At 41.0% G+C, this 27748-nt stretch overlaps 1 protein-coding gene across 1 annotated transcript; it reads left to right on the forward strand.

Annotated features, from left to right (window-relative positions):
* On the forward strand, nucleotides 1-27748 carry LOC136847810 (DNA repair nuclease APEX1-like). Its single transcript, XM_067119736.1, has 7 exons — nucleotides 1-208; nucleotides 15435-15572; nucleotides 17684-17813; nucleotides 21972-22115; nucleotides 24283-24426; nucleotides 25090-25270; nucleotides 27067-27748. Exons 1-7 carry the CDS (start codon nucleotides 188-190, stop codon nucleotides 27185-27187), a joined length of 879 nt encoding a protein of 292 aa, XP_066975837.1. The 5' UTR covers nucleotides 1-187; the 3' UTR covers nucleotides 27188-27748.

The following is a 27748-nucleotide window of genomic DNA, read 5'->3' on the forward strand; positions in this document are numbered from 1 at the left end:
CGCAGAACGTAAAGAACGCGAACCCCGGTCCGGTGGCGGCGGCGCGCGCCCGGTTCATCTAACGGCCATTGACGAAAGCGAGGCAGGCTTCACGTTGGCGCTCTTTATTACATCACGATTTTGTACGTCAAGGGGACTGTCATTCGTTCCCAGTGTGTTCCGCCAGTTGCACGCAACTCTAGCAAGCATGCCACCCAAAAGAGCGAACGTGAGTGTGTTATATACGTATTTAATAAGCGACTTTGGTGGTGGTTGTTTTCTTGTTTACATTTAGAGACATTGTAGGGGCCTAGCGGTATACCCAAAGTGGCTAGCAAGAAATCGTGTTTTTGTATTATATAAATGAAGACTGTTTTTTTTCTTTATATGGTTTGAATATATCTTGAAAAGATCTTTTTTTCTTTATAGGGTTTTGAATATATCTTGAAAAGATCTTGGGAAAGATGACGTAATCGTTTGTTGAGAAATAGTTTGTCTAAACTTAGGCTAGGGCAAGGCCACCCCTTAGGCCACCCCCATCGAGTCAGTTCATCCTGGGTTATCCTTATCACACAGAAAATGATCGGGGGGTACGATATCCCCAACGGGAATAGGGGACCACACTGGGAAACCTGATACCTATGAGTAGCATGCAGAGTAGGGAGACGGGGGTAGGCATTGGTAATTTCTACTCTTGGCAAAATCTAACAATGTTAAATGTTACTTAGGAAGGAGTACAGATCAGGGCTTGGTGCCCCAAGTCAGGTTAAGTGGGTGAGTTCTGATTAGGTCAGGGCATGACGTTCTAGGAAAGGTTAGGTTAAAGTTGTTTTGATTAGGTTGTAGCCAGTGCCAGACCACATGTTTGAACAGAAGTTTAGTCCTGCTGATCTGATACCAATGTTCATTGTTACCGTGGGGGCGATGAAGCTCCCCTGTCCAGGTCAGGGCATGACGCTGCATGCCAGGTTAGGATGGTAAGGTCTAGTTTGGTCAGGGCACAGCATTATAGGAAAGGGTAGGTTTGGCCCATTTTCATGGTCGGATTTCTTATCCCCTACCTGTCTTCCCACTCTGCATCTGCTCCACCAAGCCACAGGGATTCATTCAAACCTGATGTATCTATGGGTGCACCCTGATGGGTCATAGCCTACCAGTGCTGGACTGTGTTAGGTTTCAAGTAGGGCATTTCTTTAGAATTTGTTTTGACAGTAAGAATTCAGTTTGTGGCAACAGTGGAATCCTTGATGTTACTAACCAGACTGGTTGGTACAGGTACCCGCCTCCCGATCGCAAAAATTGTTAACTCCTCCCTTACCTAGACAGGCAAAGTATGATGTACCAGAGAAGCCCACCTCCCTACCCATGATAGTAAGTGGAAGTTTGTCAAGGCTATCGAACAACGCTTCCTTTGATTTCTTGAGACAAATAGGTTCTACTTTTTCTAGTTCTGCCAAGGGGCCCTATTGAAACTGATTCAGAAGACTGTTTCTCGTGATTCCTGGACTGTAATTAAAGACATCTTCCCTCCATCAGGTAAAGCTTTAAAATATATGACTAAAAATGTGGTGAATGTTTGAGCTAATGTTCTGTTAAAAAAATGCAATTCCCTCCTGTCAGTAGCTCAGAAGCATATTTCTTCGAGCAGTTGGTCCAGTGTCAGGAGTATCCCCTTATCCAAAATGTCAGGGTATTTTCTCCAAGACTTAGTTGACCAGGTGATCTCGGACAGGAGGGAGGATGCTAAGTATTTCGTTCCCGCCTCATCAAGACTTCATCAAGAAAACCATCCATTTCTTACAACAGAAGTAAACAGACTAAAACTGCAGCGCAACCTTTTCGTCAAAATTTTCGTCAGATTTCCCAGTCCAGTGGTAGACAAAGAGAAGAAGGTCAACTTCAATACCGTTCCTCTGCTCCTTCACAGTACGGAAAGTGAAAGCCTGGACCATCAAGGGTGTCCACCAGATGAAGAAGGCTGCCTCCCCCAACTTCTTCTGCTAACCAGGGTGAGGGCTGTCTGAAATACAAGTGAAAAGAGTGGCAGAAAGCTCGGCCAGAGAATTGGACGGTACTAACCTTGAAGAAAGGGTGTGTTCTTCCCTTCCATCAGAGACCACTTTTGTCACCCTTTCCTCTCGAGTTTCCCTTCTGCAGGAAAAACTCCCCTAAGCAAAAGGCCCTACAGCAAGAGATTCGGAATGTGTTGGACGAGGGGGCTGTGGAAATAGTGAAGAAACCGTCTCCAGGGTTTTACAGCTGCCTTTTCCTGGAACAGAAAGCATCAGGGGGTTGGAGACCAGTAATAGATCTGTCATCACTGAACAAGTTTCTCCAGCTCACCCCGTTCAAGATGGAAACACCGAGGTCTGTTCTGGCAGCAATCGGGTAGGGAGACCCCCGTGGGGGGTTAGTGCTGTCAGTGCACCTCATGCAGTGCAATGTATGCATTACTTAAGGGTCTTTGCAGCGTCCCTTCGGCCCCTAGCTGCAACTGCTTTCATTCCTTTTTACTGTACCTCCATTCATATTCTCTTTCTTCCATCTTACTGTCCACACACTCCTAACAGTTGATATATTGTGCAACTGCGAGGTTTTCCTCCTGTTAAAACTTTCAAACTTTTATTGTCAATTTCCTTTTCAGTGCTGAATGGCCTTAGTTGCCCCAGTGCTTGGCATGTATGCCTAAAATCTATATAAATAAGTAAATAAATAAATAAAAAGGTAGCGAGACTATGATTTCTGTGGATCTACTGGATGCTTATCTACAAATTCCAATTCATCCTTCCTCCAGGAAATTCCTTCAATTTGTCTCAAGAAAGAAAATTGATCAATTCAAGGCCCTCTGCTATGGGTTAGCGATCCCCCCCCCCAAGTTTTCACCAAAATCTTTCAACTAGTCTCAGCATGGGCCCACAAGAGAGGCATCTGTCTCTGCAATTGGCTCATTCTTTCACCCTCTGCAGCCCAGGCCGAGAAGGACAGAGACTTAATTTTAGGGATATGCAGGACTCAGGGAATTCTCATCAACTTCAAAAGTCGAATTTAGTTCCGATACAGAAAATCAAGTCGTTGAGAACGATAAGTCGTTGGGAATGATGATAGCTACCCAGATGTTGAAGGCTTTCCCATCACAACAAAGGTTGGAGAAGTTTCTAGAAATTTTGAGAAGGTTCCTCTCCAAGCCCATACAACCAATGAAGAACTGGCAGATTCTAATTGGGCACTTAGTGTCCCTGGAGAAACTGGTTCCAAAAGGCAGAGCTCGGATATGTTCCCTATAATGGAAGTTAAAAGAAGACAGCCAAAATCAAGAGACTGCAAAAGAAATGATTGCGGTAACAAAAGAAAACATAAGAGATTTACAGTGGTGGAGAAGTCCAAAGAATTATCACCAAGGAATGAAATTGGGCCAGTTAGCTCAGGAAATGCTGGCGTTCTCAGACGCATCCAGGACAGGTTGGGGAACACACCTAAACGAAAAGTGTTTCAGGGACTTGGAGCAAGACAGAACAAAAAGGACACATAAATGTGCTGGAAATGAAGGCATCTTGGTTAGCTCTGCAGTACTTCCAAGAAGACCTGAAAGGGAAGTCGACAGTTTTGATGAGTGGCAACACTTCAGTTATCTCCTATTTGAAGAAACGTGGGGGGGGGGGGCCGGGATGATTTTCCGCTCCTTAAACCAACTAGCTGTCAAGATTCACTTATGGTCGAAACTCAAGGGCCTGATGCTAACTGCCAGATACATCCCAGGGAAGAACAACATTGTAGTGGACACCTTAAGCAGATCAGGACAGATAGTGGGGACGGAGTGGTCCTTGCTTCAGTCAGTAGCAAGCAGACTCCTCAGCTTGTAGCCAGGCCCTACAATGGATCTGTTCGCAACTTCGAGGAACCACAAGTTACCCCTATATTGCTCTCCAGTTCCAGACAAAAAACTCCGTTATGCAAGATGCGTTCCAACACCAGTGGAACAACCTAGACGTGTATGCAATCCCTCCTTTCAGCCAAATCAGGAGGGTGATCAACAGATGGTTCATTTCTCTGGGTCTCTGAATGACATTGGTAGCCCCAATGTGACCTCAAACGGAATGGTATGCGGATCTCCTACATCTTCTCATAGACATTCCAAGACGTCTTCCCGTAACTCCAGAGCTACTAAAACAAGAACACAGCGGAAGGATACATCAATCAGTAGAATCACTTCAACTTCATGGCTGGAGACTATCGAGCAACTCCTCAGAAAGGAAGACTTTTCTAGAAAGGTTGCAAAACTCATTGCCAGCTCGATTAGAGAATCTTCCCTCAAGCTGTATGAAGGAAAATGGATGTTAGAGAATCGGATGTGCTCCAACCTTTGGAGATTATGGGGACAACCGACCCTGGACATTTTGCGACGTCTTGAAATCACCATCTACCTGTGTTCTGCTCCCCTGTTCCGGACCCTCTTGTGTGGGCAACAGATGCGATGATTCAAGATTAGTCGAATCCGGACCTTTACGCTTTTCCACCCTTTGGAATGATAAGGGAAGTTCTCAAGACATTCCGCTTTCACAGCAATGCAAGGATGACTCTGGTGGCCCCCTTTTGGCCACAGAAGGAATGGTTCCCTGACCTTCTGGATTTCCTTGTAGACTTTCCAAGGCTCCTCCCTGCTATTCCAAGTCTTCTCAGACAACTGGATTGCAGGATTTCCACCAGGCCTGTCCACTCTGGCCCTGACAGGCTTTCGACTGTCAGTAAACTTGAACGAGTGAAAGGTTTTTCGCGACCTGCAGCAGAGGCCATTGCCAAATGTAGACGTGCGTCTTCCAACAAGCTCTACCAGGCAAAGTGGAAGTTTTTTAAGACCCTTTGCAGAAGAAATGGAGTTTCGTCTTCTCAGACATCTATCCCTCAAATAGCAGATTTTCTTCTTTTCTTGAGGACTTCTCTAGGAAGGTCTTCTTCCACCGTAAAAGGCTACAGAGCAATGCTCAGCTCTGTTTTCCGTCACAGAGGCCTCGACATTTCTGCTAATCAGGATATTTGAGACCTAATTAAGTCTTTCAATGCCACCAGATCAAGAAAGGAGGAGAATTTCACTTGGAATCTAGATGTGGTACTTAAGTGGTTATCAAGTGACCACTTCAAACCCATGTGCTCTTCCTCTCTCAGGGATTTAACTAAGAAGACTATTTTCCTAGTAGCGCTTGCCAATGCGAAGAGAGTAAGTAACATTCAAGCAATTGACAGAAGGATCGGCTTTTAGAACGGAGACGCAGTCTGTTCCTTCCTATTAAACTTTTTGGTGAAGAACGAGAACCCTTCACAACCTTGGCTTTGTTCCTTCATAATTAAGAGCCTCTCTGATATTTTAGGGCAGTTTTCTAATTTATGGTGCTCAGTCAAAAATCCCTCTAGACCCTTATCTAAGAATACTATTTCCTTCTTTTTGTGGAACCTTATTATCGAATCTCACTCCCAAGTGGAAAAAAATTATTTGAAAATCGTGAAAGTGAAAGCTCATGAGGTTAGGCCAGTTGCTACATCAGTAGCTTGCAAGCACAGTCTTTCGTTATCCTCCATTCTTCAAGCAACGTATTGGAGAAGCAAGTTGGTGTTTGCAATGCACTATCTGCGGGACGTGGAAACTATTTACGAAAACTGCAGTACCCTAGGACCGATGTCCGTGGCTGGTGAAGTGATGGGTGAGGTGTTGAGTTCTGGGGAAACCTGGAGGGTACAACAGTGGAGTGCCCACCAGTTTTTTAGTGTTGGGTAGTGGTCATGTTAATTTTTATGGTGTAGGTGATTCTATTACTAGTTTTTTGTTGTTTTTTGGTACTGTACCCTGGGCAGGGGCAATGATCTGAGCTTTGTTGACCTTCGGTATTCTCCTTCGTCACAAAGTTCCTGCTGTATGTTCTGTTGGCCTTCGGAGCACTCCTTCGCCCCAGAATATCCCACTTCCTCAGAGACGACTCTGACTATACCGTCACATCTCTACAGGTTGAGATGAGTGTCAACCAGAGGCAGTAATTATCTGCAGAGCGCTCTCACCAGGTAAGAAACAGCAAACATTGTCTCAGTGTTAGCCTTGTTTAGATCATTAATTATCATATGTAAGTTGTTATTTTACTGTCCACAATTCCCCACCTCCTTTCAGTGTGGAATCAGCTAAGTAATTACTAGGTATGTTACATATACTGTATAAAAATGATGTTTTTATGATAAAATAGTTTTATATACTATACTTACCCAGTAATTACGAATGGAGCCCACCCTCCTCCCTACGTATGGACTTTTTTTACATAAAAAAGTTGGTCTGTTGGCTTAGTTGTTCCTCTCTCTTACCCCAAAAGTGGGCGGGGTCTTGTCACCTACACAAAAACAAAAGAATCGCTACCGCGAATTTCAAAATTTAAGCTGCTGTTCGAGTAAAAATTCTTGGCTAATTACTGGGTAAGTATATATAAAACTTTATTTTATCATAAAAATATTTTTTTTAGCTTTAGCATCTGCTAAAAGAGTTGGTGAGATTCATGCACTTTCTTACAATGTAACCCACACCCATGGATGGACGGAAATAGCCTTCAATTTTCTTCCGGACTTCATCGCAAGGACCCACCGTCCATGGCCCAAGATTTGATGGCTTCTCCATTCCATCTCTTAAGGACTTTGTGGATAACGATCAGGAAGAAATTTTGCTTTGCCCCATACGCACACTGAAAGCTTACCCAAAGCATATGGCCTACAAATTGGAGGATGCTGGTCCTGTGGGCCTCTTTTATAGCTAGTGCTACTCTCGAAAAGCGAGTCTACCCGTCTGCGCACGCACACCTAACGATACCTCCTGTCACATGATGTTGTGGGTTTGTATGTTAGGAAAAATACAAATTATTGTTGTTAAGTTTGTCATATTTTCCAGAGCAAAACAAAAGCAGTTAGGCTAGTTTGCAACAATAATTGTCAACACTTTTAAAAAACAAGACAAAAATATACAATTTGTGTAACTGGGGAATAAGTTATGCAGGGTGTTTGTAGTCTCTTTACAACTTAAAAAATATATTACAAATATATTACAAAAGCCATTGATGAGATATCTTAATCAAATTCGTTCAATGTGCTCAGAAGTTATCAAAGTTTTAAATCACATTGCATTTGTGTATTTCAGGTACCCTGTTGATGACAGAGGTGCTGATAAATTAACCCCTAAAAAATGGCTACTCTTCAAGAAAAGGTACAATGTATGTCATGGTTTATTGAAACAAAATCGGATGCGCAGACTCGGCGAAACTACAGAACTAAGTATGGAAGAGATCTACCATCATGTCCGTCAATTTTTGTGTGGCACAAGAAATTTATGGAGACGGGGACAGTGTTGGATAAAGGGAGGAGTGGACAACCAAGAACATCTGAGGAAAACACCGATTGCATGAGACAAGTCTTTGATCGTTCTACTAAGTCCATCTTTACTGCTTCCAGTACGAGTACCGTCTTGATGTGCTTCTTGCAACTAATGATGCCCATATGGAGGTGTATCAAAAGAGGCAAAAAACTTCAATATCTACTCCTCATTTTGTAATAATTTACACACATGTACTGTTTTTGTCTGTTCATTTGCTTTTGTAATACAGGCAGTCCCCGGTTTACGACGGTTCCGGCTTACGACGTTCCGAGGTTACGACGCTTTTCAAATATATTCATCAGAAATTATTTCCCGTCTTTCACGCTCATGTTCGGGGTTCTTTATCGTCGATCCGACGGAAGAAATATGGCCCCAAAACGTCAGAATAATCATAATTTGAAGGTTTTTTTGATGTAAAACTCAATAATAATGCAGTTTCGTCGTTTTCAATGCACCCAGAGCATTAAAAGTAAGGTTTTCTTATGATTTTTGATGATTTTCGACGATTTTCCGCTTACGACGATTTTGGTTACGACAAGAAGAACGGAACCCGTCGTAAACTGGGACCGCCTATATATGTTTTAAATTGTAAGGAGACTTGATGGACACCCTGTATAATTACCAGTTACAGTATACTGTATAGACTAACTTGAGTATTGCCAGTCAGTATTTAGGCCTAAAGACATGAATTATCCTCAAAGGTTAAGCTATTGTAGCTATTTTCAAAGTGCGGTATTTTCTTATTTGGATTGGAAAGTGATTGCCATTTATAATGCAAGTGTAATATACTTTGTATTGTGATTTTAAAGTTACAGCACATACAGCACACCTATCATTTCCTATTAGAACTTCATAAATTCTCATGCTTTGGTTCCTGGTTGATTTAAGATTTCTGTCAGCTTTCATGATATTCTGATAACTTACACAGTGGATGCTTTGTATTTAGATTATGTAATGAAGTATGGGGAAGATATTTCCGAATTTTTCAAGAAAGGTTGAGATGCCACTAAGTTTTTACAAGAGCATGATTTGTCCTTTCAGAAAGTACAGTGCTGGGTTTGCTGGAAGCCTTGTGTTTTTGGATCTCAAGGCCATTATAGTGTGCTTGTAATTATTTGGTGAAATGTCATGCACCTTTTTTTTTTTCTGTAGCCAGTTTTAAGGGGAGACCCCCCCCCAACTTTTTAAACCATTAACCCTTTCGATGCACGCACTCATTTTGAGTGTTATATTTACTCAAAACCCTGGTTCCCCTACTGAGCCATCCATAATTGTCAGGCGTTAGGGTAAGGAGAATCATGAAAATAGTGGTTTGCATAAAAAATAATGGCTAAAAAGGCATAAGACATGAGATAAACAATATGAAAAATATATTTTGTTCATGACACTTACCTGCCAGATATATATATAGCTGTATTTCTCCGAAATCCGACAGAATTTCAAAACTCGCGGCACACGAGTGTGGCCAGGTGGTTAGTACTCATTCCCGCCGCTGGGAGCGGAATTGGGAACCATTCCCATTTTCTATTCAGATTTTCTCTGTCGCGGGTACTGTTAACATCTGTTTTACAGTACCTCCGCCTCTGGATTTCGTTAACTTGCTTATTCCACTTAAGTATTCTCTTGACTTTTGGTTTTTGATTCTTGGACTGTGGATTGGCTGCACGCTTTTCTGGACTGTTGTGGATTTTGCTTATGACCTCTCTTTAACTGTCTGGTTCTAGTTCTGCTAGTTTCCGTGTATGTTGTATGAGTGATTGTAAGGTGAGGCGCAGAAAGCTTTCGTAGACCCTCACTGTTTGTTTGAGGTGTAGGGGCATGTTTGTCTTATAGATGATCGATGTAAGGAGTGTGAACCTTTATCGGATGCGAGCTGGAAGTCTTATGATTCGTATGTTCGCTAAGTTGGAGCGTGACAGGGTTAGGAGGTCTTCCTCCAGGAAGTGTGCAAGAGTCAGGTTATTTCCTCTCCTGATAATCCCAACGTAGTTGATGTTGCACCTGTCCCTGTGGTTTGCCTTCGCCCCGATGTTGTGTCTGTGGAGGGTTTGCCCTGGCGCAGATCATGAGTTCTATCCGTGCGCTCGAGAACAAAGTGACATCTCTCCAAAGTGCTGTGAAGTGTAGTGCCTCCCCAGTGTTGTGGGGCGTCAGATCGCCCCATAATGCTTCTAGGCCTGGACCTCTGTCAGACTCCCAGGACTCAGGAGAAGGCATGTCTAAAAGCTGCAAGAAGGTTCGGGGCCCCACCGATCTGATGTCCTCCCGGCATGTCCTGTTGTTGCTTCCCAGGCTGCCAGAGATCGTTCTCGTGCGCGCATTCTCAAGGACTGCTTTTCTTCCTCCGATTCCTCCTCCCCGTGGGGGTGGAAATCTCGTAAGGACTCTCGCCCTCTCAAGGAGCTGTGTTCAAGAGGACTTCGTCGTCTTCTTCGGCGCTCGGCTAGTTATTTTTGAAGCTTTCCACCGCAGAAGAGGACTAGATTTCGTCTGATGAGGATGTTTGGCGCCCCAGCCGCTCCAGGAGAGAACCTTTCTTGCTCCTGTGAGAAGAAGAAGGTCTCCCCTCGCCCATCTTCTTCCCCAGGATTGTCTCTCCTCCCAGACATGATTCTTCTCCTTCTAAGAAGATTTTGTTGGAGATGCAGCGGCAGTTGTCTTCTCTGGGCAGAAGGACTCTGCTCCTCGTCCCGGCTGTCGCAAGGACCTGACTTTGCCTGTCAAAAGATCTCAGTCTCCTTCTCCTGCTCCGTTTTACTGGTCCGGGGTCTCCTTCCGCCTGTGTCGCCGCCTTTGTAAGCCTCTGTTAGCTCTCTTGCTCATGCTCGTCGTGGCGCTCATGTCAACATGGCGCTCTCATGCTGCTAACTTCTTCCGTGGCGCCGGTAGCCGCTCTTCAGGGCCTTCTGTGTCAGGGCGCCGACAGGGTCAGGCTCTTCGGTTTTTAGGCGTGACGCCAGTGTCGCTCTTCAGGGCGCTCCCAGGGCGCTCCTCAGGGCGTCCTTGGTTGCTCTTCAGGATTCGTTCAGGAATGGGCATTCCATTTCGTCTGGAGAATTTGAAGATCTCTTCTTCGTATTGGACCTCAAGGCCGTTCCCCTAAAGTGTTGGGTGACTCGGTTGCTTCTCCGGCTGTTGCGGTGTGGAGGTGTGTCTGCCGGTCGGATCCTGCTGGTCGAACTCGTCTGCTTCCTCTTCTTCGATTATCAAGTTTTGACCGGCTTGCAAAGACTTGTTGGGGACAAGTTTAAACCCAGCTCCTCTCTCCTCCTTCTCAGTTAAGCTTCTTCCAAAGCTACAAAAAGTCTTCTGGTTTTTGAAGATGACTTTCTCGTTGGCTACCAAGAGGGCTTTCAAAGAAAGTCAACGAGTGGATGGAGGAACAGGAAGTCTCATGGCAAGACCTCTTTACGCTGTGCCTCCGTCTAAGCTTTCAGGCAAAGCTGGTATGTGGTATGAGACAGGAGAAGATCTCAGCCCAGAGTTCCTTCCTCTTCTCAAGGGATTTTACCAGTCTTGTCGGCGCCCAGAAGGTCTCATCTGCCTACTGCTAAGGTTTCTTGGACCTTGTCAGAGACTGACCATCATCTCAAAGGTCTCTTCAGCACCATGGAGGTGTTTAATTTTTTGGACTGGTGCTTGGGAGCCTTAGATCTTAAGCTCTGAAGCCTGACTTCATTACCCTGGGAGCTCTCTAGTGTCCTTAACTGTATGGACAAGGCAGTTAGGGATGGATCTGAAGAACTGGCGTCTCATTTCTGTGCGGGCCTCTTAAAGAAGAGGGCCTTGTTTTACTGACTTCACAGCTAAGTCTGTCTCTCCTACGCAAAGGGCAGAGTTATTGTTGACTCCTTTGTCTAACCATCTGTTCCCCAGTCTTTGATTGGGACATTTCCATAAGTCTTAAGGAGAAGGCCTATAAGATCTGTTGGCTCATTCTTCTAGGCGTCCTCCAGGTCCTTCTTCTTCTTCTTCTGCTTCAGTTTTGTCCTCCCAGGAAGAAGAAGCCTTTCGGGAGGGAACTTCTTCCTCTAGATCGTCTCCACAGGAAGAGGTTTCACCAGAGGAGCGGCCCTTCTAAACCTAGGGAAAAAAGTGACTTCTTTCACCTCCAGACACCCTGTAGGAGCCAGGCTTCCTTTATTTTGCGGGAGCCTGGAGAGCGGGGGGAGGACGATGGTCACTAACTGTCATAGAGAAGGGTTACAAGATCCCTTTCTCATGTTTCCACCCCTTTGCCGATTAAGCCCAGGGATCTGTCGCCGTCTTACCACGAGAGAAGCAACAGATTCTTTTGGACCTCCTGGAGCAGTTGTTAGAGAAGAGCTGTGGAACAAGTTCTGAAGTTGGATTCCCGGGGTTCTACAACAGGCTTTTTCTTAGTCCCAGAAACAGTCGGGAGAGTGGAGACCAGGTCTTAGATGTAGCGTCTTGAATCCATTTATTTCGAAGGAAAGATTCGTAATGGAAACGCCCCAGTCGGTTCTAGGGCTTTAAGACCAGGGGACTGGATGGTCTCTCTGGACTTACAGGATGCGTACTTCCATGTTCCCATTCATCCTCAATCGGAAGTACCTGAGATTTGTGCTGGGGGACCAGTCTTCCAGTTCAGAGCCCTCTGCTTGGTTGTGCACCTCTCCCATGATCTTCCACGGTGATCATGAAAACGTTGAGGTGGCTTCACCTGGCGGGTGTTCGGGTGTCATTCTACCTAGACGATTGGCTCATTGAGCCTCTTCTCGGAGAAGTGTCTGGAGGATGACTTCACGCTGAATTTGTGAAGTCCCTGGGACTTCTTGTGAACCGAAAAAGTCCCATCTGTTCCCGGCAGTCCATCGTCTATCTGGGGATTCAGATGGATTCAGTGGCTTTTGAGCTTTTCCATCCGAGAACGGCAACTGCTTTGCTTAAGAAAAGTTTCAGCCTTTCTAGGGAAAGAAACATGCTCTGGTGAGGAATGGATGAGTTTGCTGGGACCATTTCCTCACTGGAGAAGTTTGTTTCCTGGGAGGCTCCATCTCAGACCACTCCAGTTTTTCTTGCGGAGAACTGGAGGGAAGGAGAATCTGGAAGAAGATTTTGTGATATCTCCTTTTGTCAGGATCATCTGAAGGGTGGTTCGACCCCTTAAAGTTTGCAGAAGGGTTTCTCTTCGTCTTCAGACCCCGACCTGAGTGTGTTGTTTTTTCGACGCAGCGTCCAGGGAAGGATGGGGAGCAACACTGAGGAGGGAAGAAGTGTCAGGCACCTGGAGAGGGGAACAGGTGTCCTGGCACATAAATCTCAAGGAATTGGGTGCTATCTTTCTGGCTCTTCAATTCTTGAGCCCAAGTTGCAGGCAGAATTGTCCAAGTCAATTAGGACAATACCACAGCTCTAGCGTACCTCAAAAAACAGGGGGGTACTCGATCGGTTCCCTGTTCATCCTAGCAAAGGGAGATCCTGCCTGGACTCATGCTGAAGGGTCACTATTCCTCACGAGGTTCATTGCGTGGAGTGGGAGAATTATCCGATGCAGACCTTCAGTCGCCGCAAAATCAGCTGCTACCGACGAGTGGACTCTTCACCAGGGAGGTATGTTTAGGAGTTGTGGAGAATATGGGGACGTCCCTCAGTGGATCTCTTTGCCACTCCCAGGCGGCAAGACTCCCCTTTATTGCTCTCCTGTTCTCGACCCAGGAGCTCTCTCAGACGCCCTCTCTGGGACTGGAAAGGGATGGACGTGTTGCCTTTCCCTCCCTTCAAGATCCTGGGAGAAGTGATCAGGAAGTTTGCGTGGCCCAGAAGGAGCAAGGATGACTTAATAGCCCCCTTCTGCCCAGCATGGATTGGTTCCCAGAGACCCTGTCCTTCCTAGTGGACTTTCCAAGAATCTCTGCCCATTGAGGGGTGGACCTTCTCAAGCAGCCGTGTTTCGAAAGGTTCCACCAAAACCTCTCCGCTCTGAGTCTGACTGCATTCAAACTATCTCAAAGTTGGCCAGAGCAAGAGGTTTTCGGAGATCTGTGGCAAGGATCGCTAATGCCAGGAGACTTCTTCGAATGCGGTCTACCAGTCAAGTGGTCTGTTTTTAGGAGATGGTGCAGGAGTAAAGAGTTTCCTCGACCACGACCTCTGTACCACAAATAGCTGACTTCCTTTTTATCTTAGCATAAGAGTGAAACTGGCAGTCTCGACTATAAAGGGTTATAGAAGTATGTTATCTTTTTTTAGGCATAGAGGCCTGAATCTGTCTAACAACAAGGATCTTCGATCTACTGAGATCCTTCGAGACTGTCGAAATTTTTCAACTAAGGACACCTTCTTGGAATCTGGATGTTGTCCTCCAGTTTCTTATATCCAGTTCGTTTGAACCTCTCTTAGTTCTTCCCTCAAGAACATGGGACGAGAAAGCTTTTTCTAACGGCTCTGGCGACAGCCAAGAGGATTAGTGAAGTGCAAGCACTTTAGCAAACATATTTGCTTTAGGGTCCTAATGCTGTATGCTCCTTAAGCCCTTTGTTTTTAGCCAAGAACGAAAAATCCTTCAAACCCTTGGCCCAAATCTTTTTGAAATCAAAGGTTTGACGGAGATACTTGGGCAAGAGTCAGAAAGAGTCTTGTGCCCTGTCAGGGCTCTCAAGTTCTACTTAGCAAGGCTGGAAACTAGAGGCTCATCGGACAATCTGTGGTGTTGGTGAAGAGACCTGAGTCTTTCCATGTCCAAGAATGCCTTGGCATTCTTTAAGAAGTACTATTCGAGAGGCTCATTCCTCCTGCCTAGAAGGTGACATGAGACTTGAAAGTCAAAGCTCATGAAGTTAGAGCTATCGCGACTTCTGGTGGCTTTCCAAAAGAATATGTCTCTGAATGATATTCTTGGTGCTACCTTCTTGAGAAGTAATTCAGTGTTCGCCAGCATTACTTGCGGGATGTGAAGGCGACATTTGAAGACTGCTTCTTCGCTGGGACCATACACGTTCGAGACACAATGTTGGGGAGAAGAAGGCAATACTCATCCTATCCTTTAGGGGTTAGGTAGTATTTTTTAATCTTGTTGTTGTTTATTTTTGGTTGTTGGGTGGCCATTGAGGTGGATTTGTCCCAATTTTAGCTCATGCTAGGTTTTTTACTTAGATAGGGCGGTCAGGTGGTTGGTTTTGCTCCTTCTCCTCTCTGTATAGTCACATGATCTAGTCCTATTGTGGTCACGTCCCATTTGACAGGTCATCTGGATCTCTCCAGCTTTATAGGTCCCTACCTTGCTGGAGACTCTGGATAAGCAGAAGCAGGCTTGGGTGACAGATAACCTCGAAGTCAGCTATGCTAACAGGTAAGGAACCAGGGCGTCATTCGCCTACATTTATTTGTTCCCTAAATCTATTCTGTCTCTTCCCACCTCCAACGGTGGGATTCAGCTATATATATATCTGGCAGGTAAGTGTCATGAACAAAATGATATTTTAATAATAAAATAAGGTTTGTTCATACTTACCTGCAGATATATATTTTTAGTGCCTCCCGCCTCCCTCTTGAGACAGTGGCACTAGAAAATCTGAATAGAAAATGGGAATGGTTCCGATTCCTGCCTCCCAGCGGCGGGAATGAGTACTAACCACCTGGCCACACTGCGTGTGCCGCGAGTTTTGAAATTCTGTCGATTTCGGAGAAATACAGCTATATATATCTGCCAGGTAAGTATGAACAAACCTTATTTTATTATTAAAATATGTTTGATGTCTGGTGAGAAATCAGTGTCTCATCCACCACAGACTTGACTGGTTCTTTAGGTTTGTAAATGAAGTCAGTATTGAAATAGGTCTCAAAAGCTCAAGTGCAGTGATGTGTAAAACACATTGGAGGTGGCTGGATAGTCTGAGAACTGGCAAGATAACTTTATGACAAAATAATACTGCATAAAGTTTATAAAGAAAAGAAGTAATAGAAATAACCGGTTTTCAGGTTGGCATAAGAGGTATTGGAGTTGAGCAAAATATGGACTATTAATAAGATTTTTCCTGATTTAGATCACATGTCTTTTGTACCTAGATTAATATGTTAGTATTTTTGCTTTTTCTGGTAGGAATCAAATGGTGAGGAGAAGAAGGGGAAGAAAGTCAAAAAGGACAATTTCTCCTCTGATGCCAAAACCAAGGATGATGAACCCTGGAACCTCAAGATTGTGTCCTGGAATGTTGATGGATTGCGAGCTTGGATGAAAGTAAGTAAAATGCAAAACTGTTTTTTTTAATACCTTGGTTTTATCAAAGAATGGTCGTATGCTTTAGTTAATCAAATTTCCAGTTAACATTACATTTTTCATCCTTTCAGTAAAAGTTAGAATTCCACATGCAGTAGCGCATGTAGATGGTCCTAAAGGTTCTTTGTGGTGTCCCTTTGTTTTCAGCTAAATTGCTTTCTGCCTTTTATACTCTTCATGTGCTCCATTCATTCTCTTTTTACTGTGTTGTCCTACCTTTTTAGCATTATCCTGCTCTAATTTTCTCTTTCCATTGCATATTTCCATTGGTAAGCTCTGGGTGTCTAAAAATGTAACTCTTTGGTCTCATTAAACATATAATACTACAACTACTACTACTGCTACTGCAGTACTACACCCAATAGCAAATACAGACTATACATAACACATATCACGAAAGGAAGGAGGGAGAGGTCTACTAAGCATAGAGGACTGCGTCAACATCGAAAGCAGAACACTGAGGCAAAACCTGAAGACTAGTGAAGATAATGGCTATGGGGTGCATGGGAAGGACTGATAAAAGTAGACAAAGACCCTGAAATGTACAGAGACAGAAGAAAAGCAGAACAGAGGAATGGCATAGCAAACCAATGCATGGACAGTACATGAGACAGACTAAAGAACTGGCCAGCAACGAAACATGGCAGTTGCTACAGAGGGAGGACTCAAGAATAAAACAGAAGGAATGCTAACAGCATCATAAGATCAGGCCTTATGAACCAGATATATCCAAAGGACAATAGTTGGAAAAACATCTCGCCCACATACAGGAAGTGCAATATGAAAGACGAGACCATAAACCACATTGCAAACGAATGTCCGGCGCTTGCACAGAACCAGTACAAAAAGAGGCATGATTCAGTAACAAAAACCCTCCACTGGAGCCTGTGCAAGAAACACCAGCTTGCTTGCAGTAATAAGTGGTACAAACACCATCGTGAGGGAGTTATAGAAAATGATCAGGCAAAGATCCTCTGGGACTATTTCAGAACAGATAAGGTGATACATGTCAATAGACCAGTCTTGATGCTGATTGACAAAATCAAGAAAGTAACACTCACTGATGTTGCAGTACCATGGGACACCAGAGTAGATGAGAAAGAAAGAAACAATTTATAAGTATCAAGACCTGAAAATAGAAATAAGAAGGAAAATGGATATGCCAGTGGAAATTGTACCCATAATCATAGGCACACTAAAGCATGATCCCAAGATCCCTGAAAAGGAACCGGGAAAAACTAGATGCCGAAGTAGCTCTAGGACTTGCGCAGAAGATTGTGCTATTACAAACAGTGCACAGTGAGAAAAGTGATGGATTCCTAAGGAGGCAGGATGCAATCTGGAACCCCACGCTATAAAAACCACCCAGTCAAATAGGATGACTGTGATAGACCAAAAAAAAAAAAAAAAAAAAAATCAGTAATAACATTTGCACTTGCAGTAATATTGTAGCCTCACTAATGAATTGACAAGTATTCTAAAATAGTGGTCAGCTGAGGTAATCTTGAGTATTTCAAAGTTTTGTACTAATTGCCTTCCTTCTGTGAGGTAGTGCAAAGATTGTGGTCAATGATGAACTGCCTTTGGAACCAGTTCATCTTACAAGTATGTTTCTGGAACATAACATTTAAGTTCCTGCCATCTTCTTTAAGGTAATGTAAATATTGTGGTCAGTGGAAGGTTTTGCCTTTACAACCAGTTCATCATACAAGTCCATTCTTTGACCATAATTTTGTTTTGCAAATCTATGAAAATACAAGCCTGAGAGTTTACTTACTGTTCATAGTACAGTAGAAAAAGTTTATACCTATGGAACAAAAATTATATTTGAAATTTTATGTTGTTTAAGGTTAAAGGGGAAGACTGGTGAAGTAGGTTGCTTTATTTTTCTCAAATAGTTACCACAGACAGTGGAAGATTTTCAGTGGTTTTGTTTCAAAATAGCAGCTGAAGTGGGAAACATTTGTCACAAAAATGTAAAAATTGCCGTAAGTGGGTAGTTTTTACTAGGTTATTTCAAGTAGGTGTTTTTATTATTCGTGTTCATAGCATTTCCCCTTTCTTGTTCACAGAAAGATGGTTTGTCTGTCTTTGAATTAGAAGATCCTGATATGGTGTGTCTGCAAGAAATTAAGTGCTCCGTGGATAAACTTCCAGATGAAGTGAAAAATATAAAGGGATACAAGAGCTATTTTATGCCAGGTATTATTGCTGCATGTTTGTTTTAACACTGCCTCATTACAGTAATCATATGCAGAGGTATGCATATATTCATGGCTTAAAGTTTCCAGAATTATCCCTCTTGGATAACAGATGTGAGAAGCTAATCTTACTATACGTTTGCTCTCTGCCTGGGTAAGAATGGATTTTTCAGCCAATAACCACACTTTATGATCCTGTGAACTGAGTTATTCTTGTTTCTCTGGAGTTTACGTTTAAGTTATAATTGCTCTTCCAGCACTTGTGACTACTTCAATTTGCATTTTCCTCATTGAAACATTTTTATTTGGAATGAATCTTACCTGCTGTTAAAGATAGCTTATACCTCTGCGCTGATAGGTGAGTCAGCATTCAGACAAAAGATCAAATGGCTGCCCAGATAACTGTCTGGTATACCTGTTCTCCACCAGGTGTTTTGAATGTTTTAGCTCTTCAGAATCCTTCTTGCTGCCTTTGTGTATAGGTGCGTGTTGTTATTTCATGGCTTTAGCTGTTTGCTGCTTTCACAGTACAGTACTGTACATTTATTTTTCTTAGGATTCCTTTCACTGGAATCAAGGCTAAGAATGTCAGGTTCCGTAGGAATGATTACTGCGTTAGCAGAATGTTGATTTTTGAAGAAAGATATACACTGTTTGTGCCAGCCACAGTGGTATAAAGTGTGATCTTGAGCTTAGATGTGAGGAAGTAGGGATTTCTGAAGGACTCTTTGCATAAGTTTAAGTACCGTATAGAAAGTTAGGGGAAGCAGATAGGTTGCAAAAGCAACTAGTTTGGTCAGGTCTCCAATCTGTCATTTCTCCCCCTTCTCCAGGTCCTTTGTCTGTAGTTATTTGTACTCAATCTAGGCTTTTCCTTTGCTAATGCTTTAGTTAGTACTGAGGCTCCCTCTTTAGCTCTGCCTTCCTCTCCCCTTTTGGTTTAGGAAAAGCACATGAGAAGTTAGAACAGGACGTAAACATTATTTTGGTTAGGGAATCGTTCTGGGTTTCCTCATAGTGTGGGGACATTTTCGTGTTCCCCTTAATAGGTAAGGTGCAGTGCCGTCGCCTGTCTGTAGCCCTATACTAGGACTGCCCTGTGATAGTTGGAAGAGTCCTCTGCCAGGGAACCAGGTTGGTTCTAGGGGCGATGTGGTTCTGTGCCCTCAGTCACCTGTCCCTCATTTTTCATGCTCTGAGTCTCATTTAATGTGTTAGCCGAAAGATTGTTTTGATAAACGTTATTCTTTGCGATGTATGTGACTTCTCCCTTCATTGGCACCTAGTATTAGGTTGTTAGCACTGATAGGACTAATTATATAGGTATATATAATGTTGTTAATAATAATGTGTTTAGTGATGCACTTATTCTAATGCTATGTTGAGTCAGTAGATTGTTAAACCAATCTCTTCTACATCTATAGTTCATTCTAAAGCCTTGTCTGCTATTCCTCTTTCCCCATCAAAATGCACAAGTTCGTTCCATACATGCTTTTTCTTCGGCTGTTGGTGAATCTCTTACTTCTGCCTCGATTAATGCTTCCCTTTCCAGTCCTACCATGGTTATAGCATCTTCTGTTGTTTCCAAGCTGGGTATTATTCTAGCTACTTAGCTTTCTAAAGATGCATCATATGGGAATGCTCTCAAGTCTGTTGAGTCGCTTTCGGACGAGGCAGGAAAGTCATTGTAACTCCCCTTCCCCGCCTTCCAACGTTTCACATTTTCTTTCACTCGGCTGACTTGTGTTGACTTAGGTGAGTTGCTTCAGACTGCGTTTCCCTGTTTCCTTTTCATCGATTCGCAGGTGCACTATGGATACTCTGCTACTGTTGTCAGCTGTCACCCTCAGGTGAAAGAAGAGATGGAATTGGAAGAATCTCTTCGGCTTGTTGATGTTTGCAGGAGCATTGTGCTTTGTGTTATCCTCATTGGTGGAGGAAAGAGGCCATGTAGAGAGTAGGTCTCAGTTGCCTTTGAGTAATTTGGCACCCATTAAGTATTTGGAGAATGAAAATCCAAGTTTCTAGGCCTATTTTTTAGTTAAAAGCTAACTCAGATGTAATACTGTATGCATTATCAGTGGTATCTACTGGAACTGAGACAGGTATAAAAAGCCTAGCCTAGTGTAATGCGCTGAAAATAAATCTCGCACTAATACAGGATGTATGTGATGAAATCACGCTTTTGGACAAAATTTTAATGATAACTTGGTACATGAGGTCAGAAGATACACAAGTATACAATACTATACGCAAATTGCAGTTCTTTTGTATGATGTATATTTTTGAATTTCACAGAATGTTTTTGTTCTTGTGTATTATGGAGTAAGCTTCGTTCCAAAATCCGAAAAAGTCCAAAAACTGAAATCCGGCGCCACCCTTGTAGCTGCTCAAGAACTAATGGCGGCTGATTCAAAAACGTCCAAGACCATGGAATGCTGGATTTTTGAGGTCGGACTGTATTCTTTTCTACCAAGTCAATTGGTTCAAGTTGCCAACTCTGTTGACAGTATATTCCAAAGGCCAAGGATCTGTTGCTTTACCTGGCTCAGTCTCTGCATTATGATTTTTCGTCAAGTTCCCTAATTTCTCCTCGGTACGTTCTTGTCTGGTGATGGGGGTATACTTTTGCAACTTGCAGGCTTGTCTGTCTGAAGACGAATGGGCTCTTATTGTTTCTTGAATTTTTGCCCCACGGAAGCTTCCTAAGAGGTAATGGCTTTCTTTGTTAGGAAACATGGCCTCACTGGAGAATTTGTCAGAATAATCAGGCACAATTGCGGTACCATCTTGGCATAAAAGATCACAACTTTCAGCAAATGTTCATTAAACTTGTAAGTAATCCAGGACCATCATTGTCGCCAGGTTCTGTAGGAGGGACACCGAAATTAAGAATTGACTATTTTATTCTTAAACCTACGTCCAGGTTTTGTGTTCTCTCTCTGTCATGTAACACAAAATAAAGAATTATGACAAGTGTTGTTACTCTGACTTACAATGCACCACAGAATGGTCAGCTACACCTGGTAAACCTTATAAGCTGTCAGGGTGGTGGGAAGATCGTCGAAGATTCCTGGTAGGTTTATCCCTGGTCAGAAACTAAGGAAAGATTGCTGCTTTGAGTGAAGTGAACAACGTGATCTTGGTTTGCTAGTACATTCTGTGGAAGGACAATATTTTTGGCAGTTGAGGATTCAGGAAGGACAAACCTACCTATAGAGTGGTTGTTACAACTATGAGTCTGACAGTTGCTGCGGAATTAAGGGAGCGCTCAAATGTGGACTTTAGCATGAGGATGAACAGGAACGACCAGTCTACTACTACTTCTTTGAGGGCCCTCAGGCTTGAGCGGTGGATGCGTTTCTTCAAGTTTGGCCTGACTTATGCCTTCCCCCTTCATCGAGCATTGAACAAATTTTGAGCATAAGAATTGCCCCATGACTCCTGTAGAGCCTTAGTAGCCTCAGAGCAAAATAATGATTTTCAGACTTTCTTACTCTCTCAGTGGATGTCTCTTGTATTCTTATTTTAAGAAGAAATCGACTCAAACTACTAGATTCCATGCGGTTCCACTAATTTCCACAGTGCACTCTTGACCGCTTGGTTATCTTCAACCATCTCGTCCCGTTAAGGGGCTTTTCAAAGGTAACATGGGTTCTATCCTTAAGTGGAAAACAACCATGGCCTTGTATCTGAAGTAGCGGTTTATGTATTGTTCTGAGTGCCGTCCTATAGGAATTTTCAGCTCCTGTACCCCTGAAGACGGAGTTTCTCTGCCTTCTTCTTATATAGTAAGTTTTTCGCTGTCTACTTTCAAGGTTATCATTTTGATAAATGATATATAATATATTTATTAATATTTCCTCCTGCTTTACTCATCTGCTTTCCTAATTTTGTTAGATTTGCTTTCCTGTATCCTTGATTGTTACTCAATATTTTACTTATATGTTTGACAATACTTGGAGTAGAGCTTTTGTATTAAGTTTCATTGGGTGTGCCTGTAAAGTATTTCTAAAGTATTTCTTAGAAGCACTGTATATTTTGCATAACTGAAACCATGTATATTTAATAGTAATGTACTATGTATCTGTTGGAAGTGTTTGTACAGGTTTCTAACCGAAAAACCTTTTAGGTAACTATGCTTGAATTTTTTTTCCAGCAAAACAGGATGGTTATTCTGGGGTGGCCTTATTCTCAAAACTGGAACCTATCAATGTGACTTACGGAATTGGTGATGAAACTCATGATGATGAAGGTCGTTGCATAATTGCTGAATACGAGAAATTTTTCTTGGTCACTGCTTGTAAGTGCAACGCATTCATCTATTTGATGTTAAGTTTTAAAAAGTGTTTACTATTTGTTAGACATTTATATACAGTATATTAGAGTATAACTTTTAACATATTTTTGAGATTTTTTTTATAGTTTCAATGAAGTTTTTAATGTACATGATTTGTTGTACAAATTGTTTTTAGACCTGCAATGGACATTTCTTCATATACTGTTAAATTTATTGATGTTATTAATGCATCTATTAAAAGGGTTTCATGATGGGGACTTTAAATATTAGAAGGCTGTTTACTATGTTTTTTGAACCTCCTTGTGTTCTTAGAATGAAGTAAATTCATGTTTATATAGTGTTGTGTGATGATTAGGTTAGAAGTGACATTTTTCATAAAAGAAAAAAAATACTGCCCTCCCTGTTGAATTATTTCATTCTAGGGAAAGACCTCCACTTGCTACTAATTGGATTTAATATGATTGAGTCTAGCTTGTGCAACCCTGTGCTCTTTGCCATATTCAATGTACATGGTACTAAAGAATTTTCCTTTTCTCTTGCTAATGTACTTTTATGACTTTGTTAGTGCTTTTATTATAAATAACATGTTTGTGTTCTGGAGGAGTGTTGCCAAGTGCAGAGGGTGAGTTGCATGATGATACAAAATCATTAGACAAAACAAATATACACCTACCACTTACAAACAGATTTTTACCAACAGGTTTTCTGCAGTGTATTCCTTGAAAACAAATCCAAACTAAAAAAAATTCTCTGAGTTTCAGCTGCTGTGGTATAAGTCCTTAGAGGGTGATTAGATATAGCCTTTGGGTAGAGAAACTTTTCAATCAGATGGAACAATCTTGGTCACTCCTAACAGCTGTTACCTGTCCTCCTGATTATTTTGACATGTTTCCTCAAAAGTTTATTATGCATCTTGTATTAATTCATAGAAAAACCCTCAAGAGGAAAATGAATGTTACAAGTTCAGATATTTAAGGAAGGTTTTCAAGTAGAATTTAAATATATAGTACTGGTTGTATTTTATATTGACTACCACATTGGTTTTTTCTTTGTTTCTTCTGTATATTTTACTTGTTTAGAGTGTATTGGCAACAGCTAAGCAAGCTGTTAGTGATATGTACCGTATTCTTATCAGTGAACCACATCACGAATACAACAGTTTGTTCCACAACACTGATGAGAATATGATGACTTCACACTACAGCCTCTCCACTAGATTTGCTTTTAGAATTATTGTCACATCTAGTGTGCTTAAGCATGCAGTGCATTCACCAGATCTTACTGCTTTTACAAATTTGTTTCTTGTTTCTTTTCTAAGAAAATCATATGAACTTTAACTTCATTGTCACCAATAACGACATGCTTACTCACTGTAATAGCACAAAGCAATCAGTATAATAGTTTAAATAGTGACAAAAAACCTTTACAATACAGCAATCTGCACTGCCCACCCCACATCAAGAAAAGACTGATTTAAAACTTACCTCTTGCAGTAATGTCTGACTTGAGGTGGCTAGCTTTGGTATTGCCTCAGTATCATGTTAAGTTACGGGGCAAGAATACAACACTTTTTTTTCTATAAATTGTGTAGCATGCTATGAATTTTTGAAGTGGAAAATTGCAGATCATGAAGTCACTTTATATTTAGTGTTCATGTTAGCCAAGATGTTGGAAATGCCAGTTGGCTGTGGTTTTTTGACACAGCGTTGTCCTTTAATATTTCACTGAAACATTTCAGTTGGACCGGTATTCGTGGATAGGTAGGATTTTGAGTTTCAATAACTCTTCTTTTCATCTCCCTTTGGAAAGAATGTTTTAAACCTCCCTCCTAAAGAGTGACTGCACAAAATGAAGTTGTGTTCTTTGAAAAATTGTAAAATTTTGAATAATTTTGTTTCATAAATATCAGTATCTCATTTTACTGAGAATGACCTCACACAACCCTTCCAATATAAAACATTCCTTAGCTCCTGTTCATCAAGGCTTAAAAATGATTATTTGAAGACATTGCAAATTGGGGCTTTTAACTAGTGACGTACACAATGGGCCTTACAGATTCACTTGATCAGTCCCTCAGCTAACCATTGTTTAACAACTAATATATTTAAGCCAATGAGAGTTTGTATTTGTGGAATGTAAAAGCTATAGATATATGCAATTTTTTTTACAGATGTTCCAAATGCTGGAAGAAAATTGGTAACCCTGGACAAGAGAATGGATTGGGATCCAAAGTTTCGTCAATGTTTGAAGGACCTTGATGCAAAAAAGCCTGTCATTATGTGTGGGGACCTTAATGTTTCACACAAGGAAATTGGTAATTATGAGAACTTAATTTCTTATTTCGAAGCATGCTGTTAGATTTATCTCTGGATTGTTGTTACCTTCATTAGTTATTAACTTGTTCACTGATGATAAAATTGCTCATTAATCCATCCTTAGGCATAGCCAAGAGTTAGAGTATCATATTAATGTCAGATCACATGAAAATTTGTGAGGAAGCTGTACTTAGATAATTTGTTGCACTTGGTGTGACATGTTTCCCTGTTGTGAATTTTATTTTAATATCCTATTTGGTGGCTGTGTTATCTTGTTGAATTTGTCGTAATTGAATTGATTTTTATTAGAATTTTATTTGTGCTGTATGCATTGTGGCCTATGATTTTTTTTAGTGTAAATGGCAGACGACAATGGCTTCAGTATTAGTAAGGCTACTATTGCACTTTGTTTTTAAAGTTTGTGTGTATGATACTTGATGTTGAAAAACACTGTTGATAAAGTTTCTGAGATGATTTATCAGTATTTCAGTTGCTTTACAGTTATTGAAGGTCTTCCAGTCAGTATTTGCTTATTGCTGCCAAGGATTGGAAGTATATTCTGTTGAATGTTGTACTCAAACATTTGTTGGTATTTCAGTGTTATTTCAATGATGAAATTTTACCAGATCTTCACATTCATTAGTTGCATTTTTTGTCTACAGATTTAGCAAACCCCAAAGGAAACAAAAAGAACGCAGGTTTCACTCAGGAAGAAAGAGACGGTTTCACTGATCTCCTAAATGAAGGGTTTGTCGATTCCTTTAGACATCTCTATCCAGACAAAACAGAGCAGTACACATTTTGGACCTACATGAAGAATTGCAGAGCAAAGAATGTTGGATGGTAAGTTAATTTTTTTCTTTGTATTTATTGCTCTTGTTATTTGTAGAGTGTTTATAAGAATTAATTTTTTAAAAGCCAATGCGTGTTTCTTATAAAAGTACTATAGTGGATTTTGGGATCTGTAAAAATTTATCAGTCAGAATACAGTAATAATATGTTGTACTTTTTCATTATTATTATATATTGGCTTGGTGACATTATTATTTGAAATTAATTGTTGAAGAAAACAAAAAAAATAGGGGTAGAAAAGCTGGGGTAAGAGAAGTCCTGAGCATGGAATTGGAGGGAAAGAAACAGTCACTGAACTGTGTAATAAAAGAATGTTTGATTTCCATGGCTTAAATGTTGGGAGAAGTGTCTTTATGAATAGTAGGAGACTGCTTGGTAGAGTGAGGAACTCTCAGTGAACTTGTTTTAACCGTTAGCAAAAGAGCATCCAGAGAAGAGAGAAAGCAGCAACCTTGTTTGTGAACGAGAGATTAAAATTGGAGTAAGTTAAAGTTGAAGTAATTTGCTAAATAATTAATTAATGACCAGTGGGAGTTGATGAAAGGTAAAAACACCACCTGGAGCCAAAATCATGCTTCAGAGAGGAGAAGCTAAGGGTGAGGAAGGGCACAAATGAGAAGGCACCCCACAATATGAATGTAGTATTTTAAGTAGGGACAAATGGATATATGGAAGGCATTTTTGATGAAAAGATATTAATGAAAGTGTTGACATATTGCTGTTAATAGTAGTACACACTTACTAATTAAATTTGGTTGATTATTAAGGTTTTAATGGAGTTGTAACCATTCCTCCATTAATAGAGCTCCCTCACCTTTGGACTTGCAATGAAAATGTCCATACAGCAGTATATATTAGGTAGATCATTCCAAGCCTTGCACTTTTAGAATTTCCTGCACTCTTTTCTGTCTAGGTGACACCTTATCTTTAAAAATGCGTAAGCAGACATCCTTCAGGGCATGATTATTCAGATGTCATTTACCTTCACTATTGTGTCTCTCAATGTCACTGATTGCTCACATCTATAGCTAGACTACTGAAAAAGTTGTTCTTTAACTGCTTGTAACCCAGGATCCATGGAGGTTCTTGTGCAATAGCAGTCATCCAGCTGGTATATGATTTTCTCGTTGTGAATTAGTAATGGAGTGTCAAGGGTTTGTTGAGGTCACACATATGGGCTAATGTAAATGATGGTTTTGTAAAAAAAAAGAGAGAGAGAAAAAAAAATATATACATATATATATATATATATATATATATATATATATATATATATATATATATATATATATATATATATATATATATATACTCCTATATATATTATGTTTTGTTATTTTCAAGTGGGATTTTCTTTTGATGCAGCGTATGCATATTGATATCCTAATAAAACAAGATTACAGTTGTTTCAGTCGTTAATTTTCATTTGTTACAAGTATCGTACAGTAGTTGAACTTTTACTACAGTGTGCTGTTGGTATTTAATTATTTTGTGATTTTTGAAGTCTTAAGACTTTAGGCTTAGCTTTCTGTCTTTTTATGATTTGCAATTGATGTCTGTTCATTGGATCAATAATGACACCACATGTTTAAAATCTGTTACCTGCTGGATTGATAGCAATAACAGTTCAAAAATTTTTTTTTTTTTTCCAAAAGAACTTAGTTCTGCAGGTAATAGTGTGGCCATTACATTGTAGTCTGTGTAACCTTCAGAAATTGTGTACAGTATTATTATTAACTTTCTATTGCTTTGTTGTATGTGTTGTAATTTTTGTGTCATTCTTACAGGAGACTTGATTATTTTGTCCTCTCCGAGCGAATTGTCCCAAATCTTTGTGATAACGTGATTCGAACTTCACTGTATGGGTCAGATCACTGCCCCATCACACTGCTGATGCACTTTGACTAAGCTTAAAGTTCCAAGTTCCAAGTTTCAAGACTCAGAAGGCCATCATTCATATGAAGTCATCAGAGATATCACTGAATCACCATTTTCCTGCTTCATTTTTAGATTTTATCATATTGTGATACCATGGTTAGTACATGATACTAGACTTAGGTTTTGTTTTGTAAATGTTTTCATAGTCAAGTTGACTGTTTGGAAGTACCTTTTTAAACAAAATATCATTGTGGAAGTTGATGCATCTGTTAGTATCATCCATAAGTGTATGTTGACTGGATAATGCAGTTGTTTGTTTGAATAATGTGTGTTTTGACAAAATTTTAGATGTGATGGTGTAGATTTTGTTGTAACTCAGGTATTTGCTATATTTTTTTATTTGCTTTAGTATGGATTAGCATCAGTGATTGTTGATGAATTGGTAGTTGTTATAATTACCAAGTTTAATAATTTGAGTTTTTATTGAAATAAATACAATAATTCAGTCATCTTGAAATTCCAGTGGTGTATTTTATATATTTTGTAGCTTGATGTATGAAGAAAGACATAAATAAAATTACATGAATACTG

Source organism: Macrobrachium rosenbergii, chromosome 17, assembly GCF_040412425.1.
Source record: "Macrobrachium rosenbergii isolate ZJJX-2024 chromosome 17, ASM4041242v1, whole genome shotgun sequence".
Lineage (NCBI taxonomy): Eukaryota > Metazoa > Arthropoda > Malacostraca > Decapoda > Palaemonidae > Macrobrachium > Macrobrachium rosenbergii.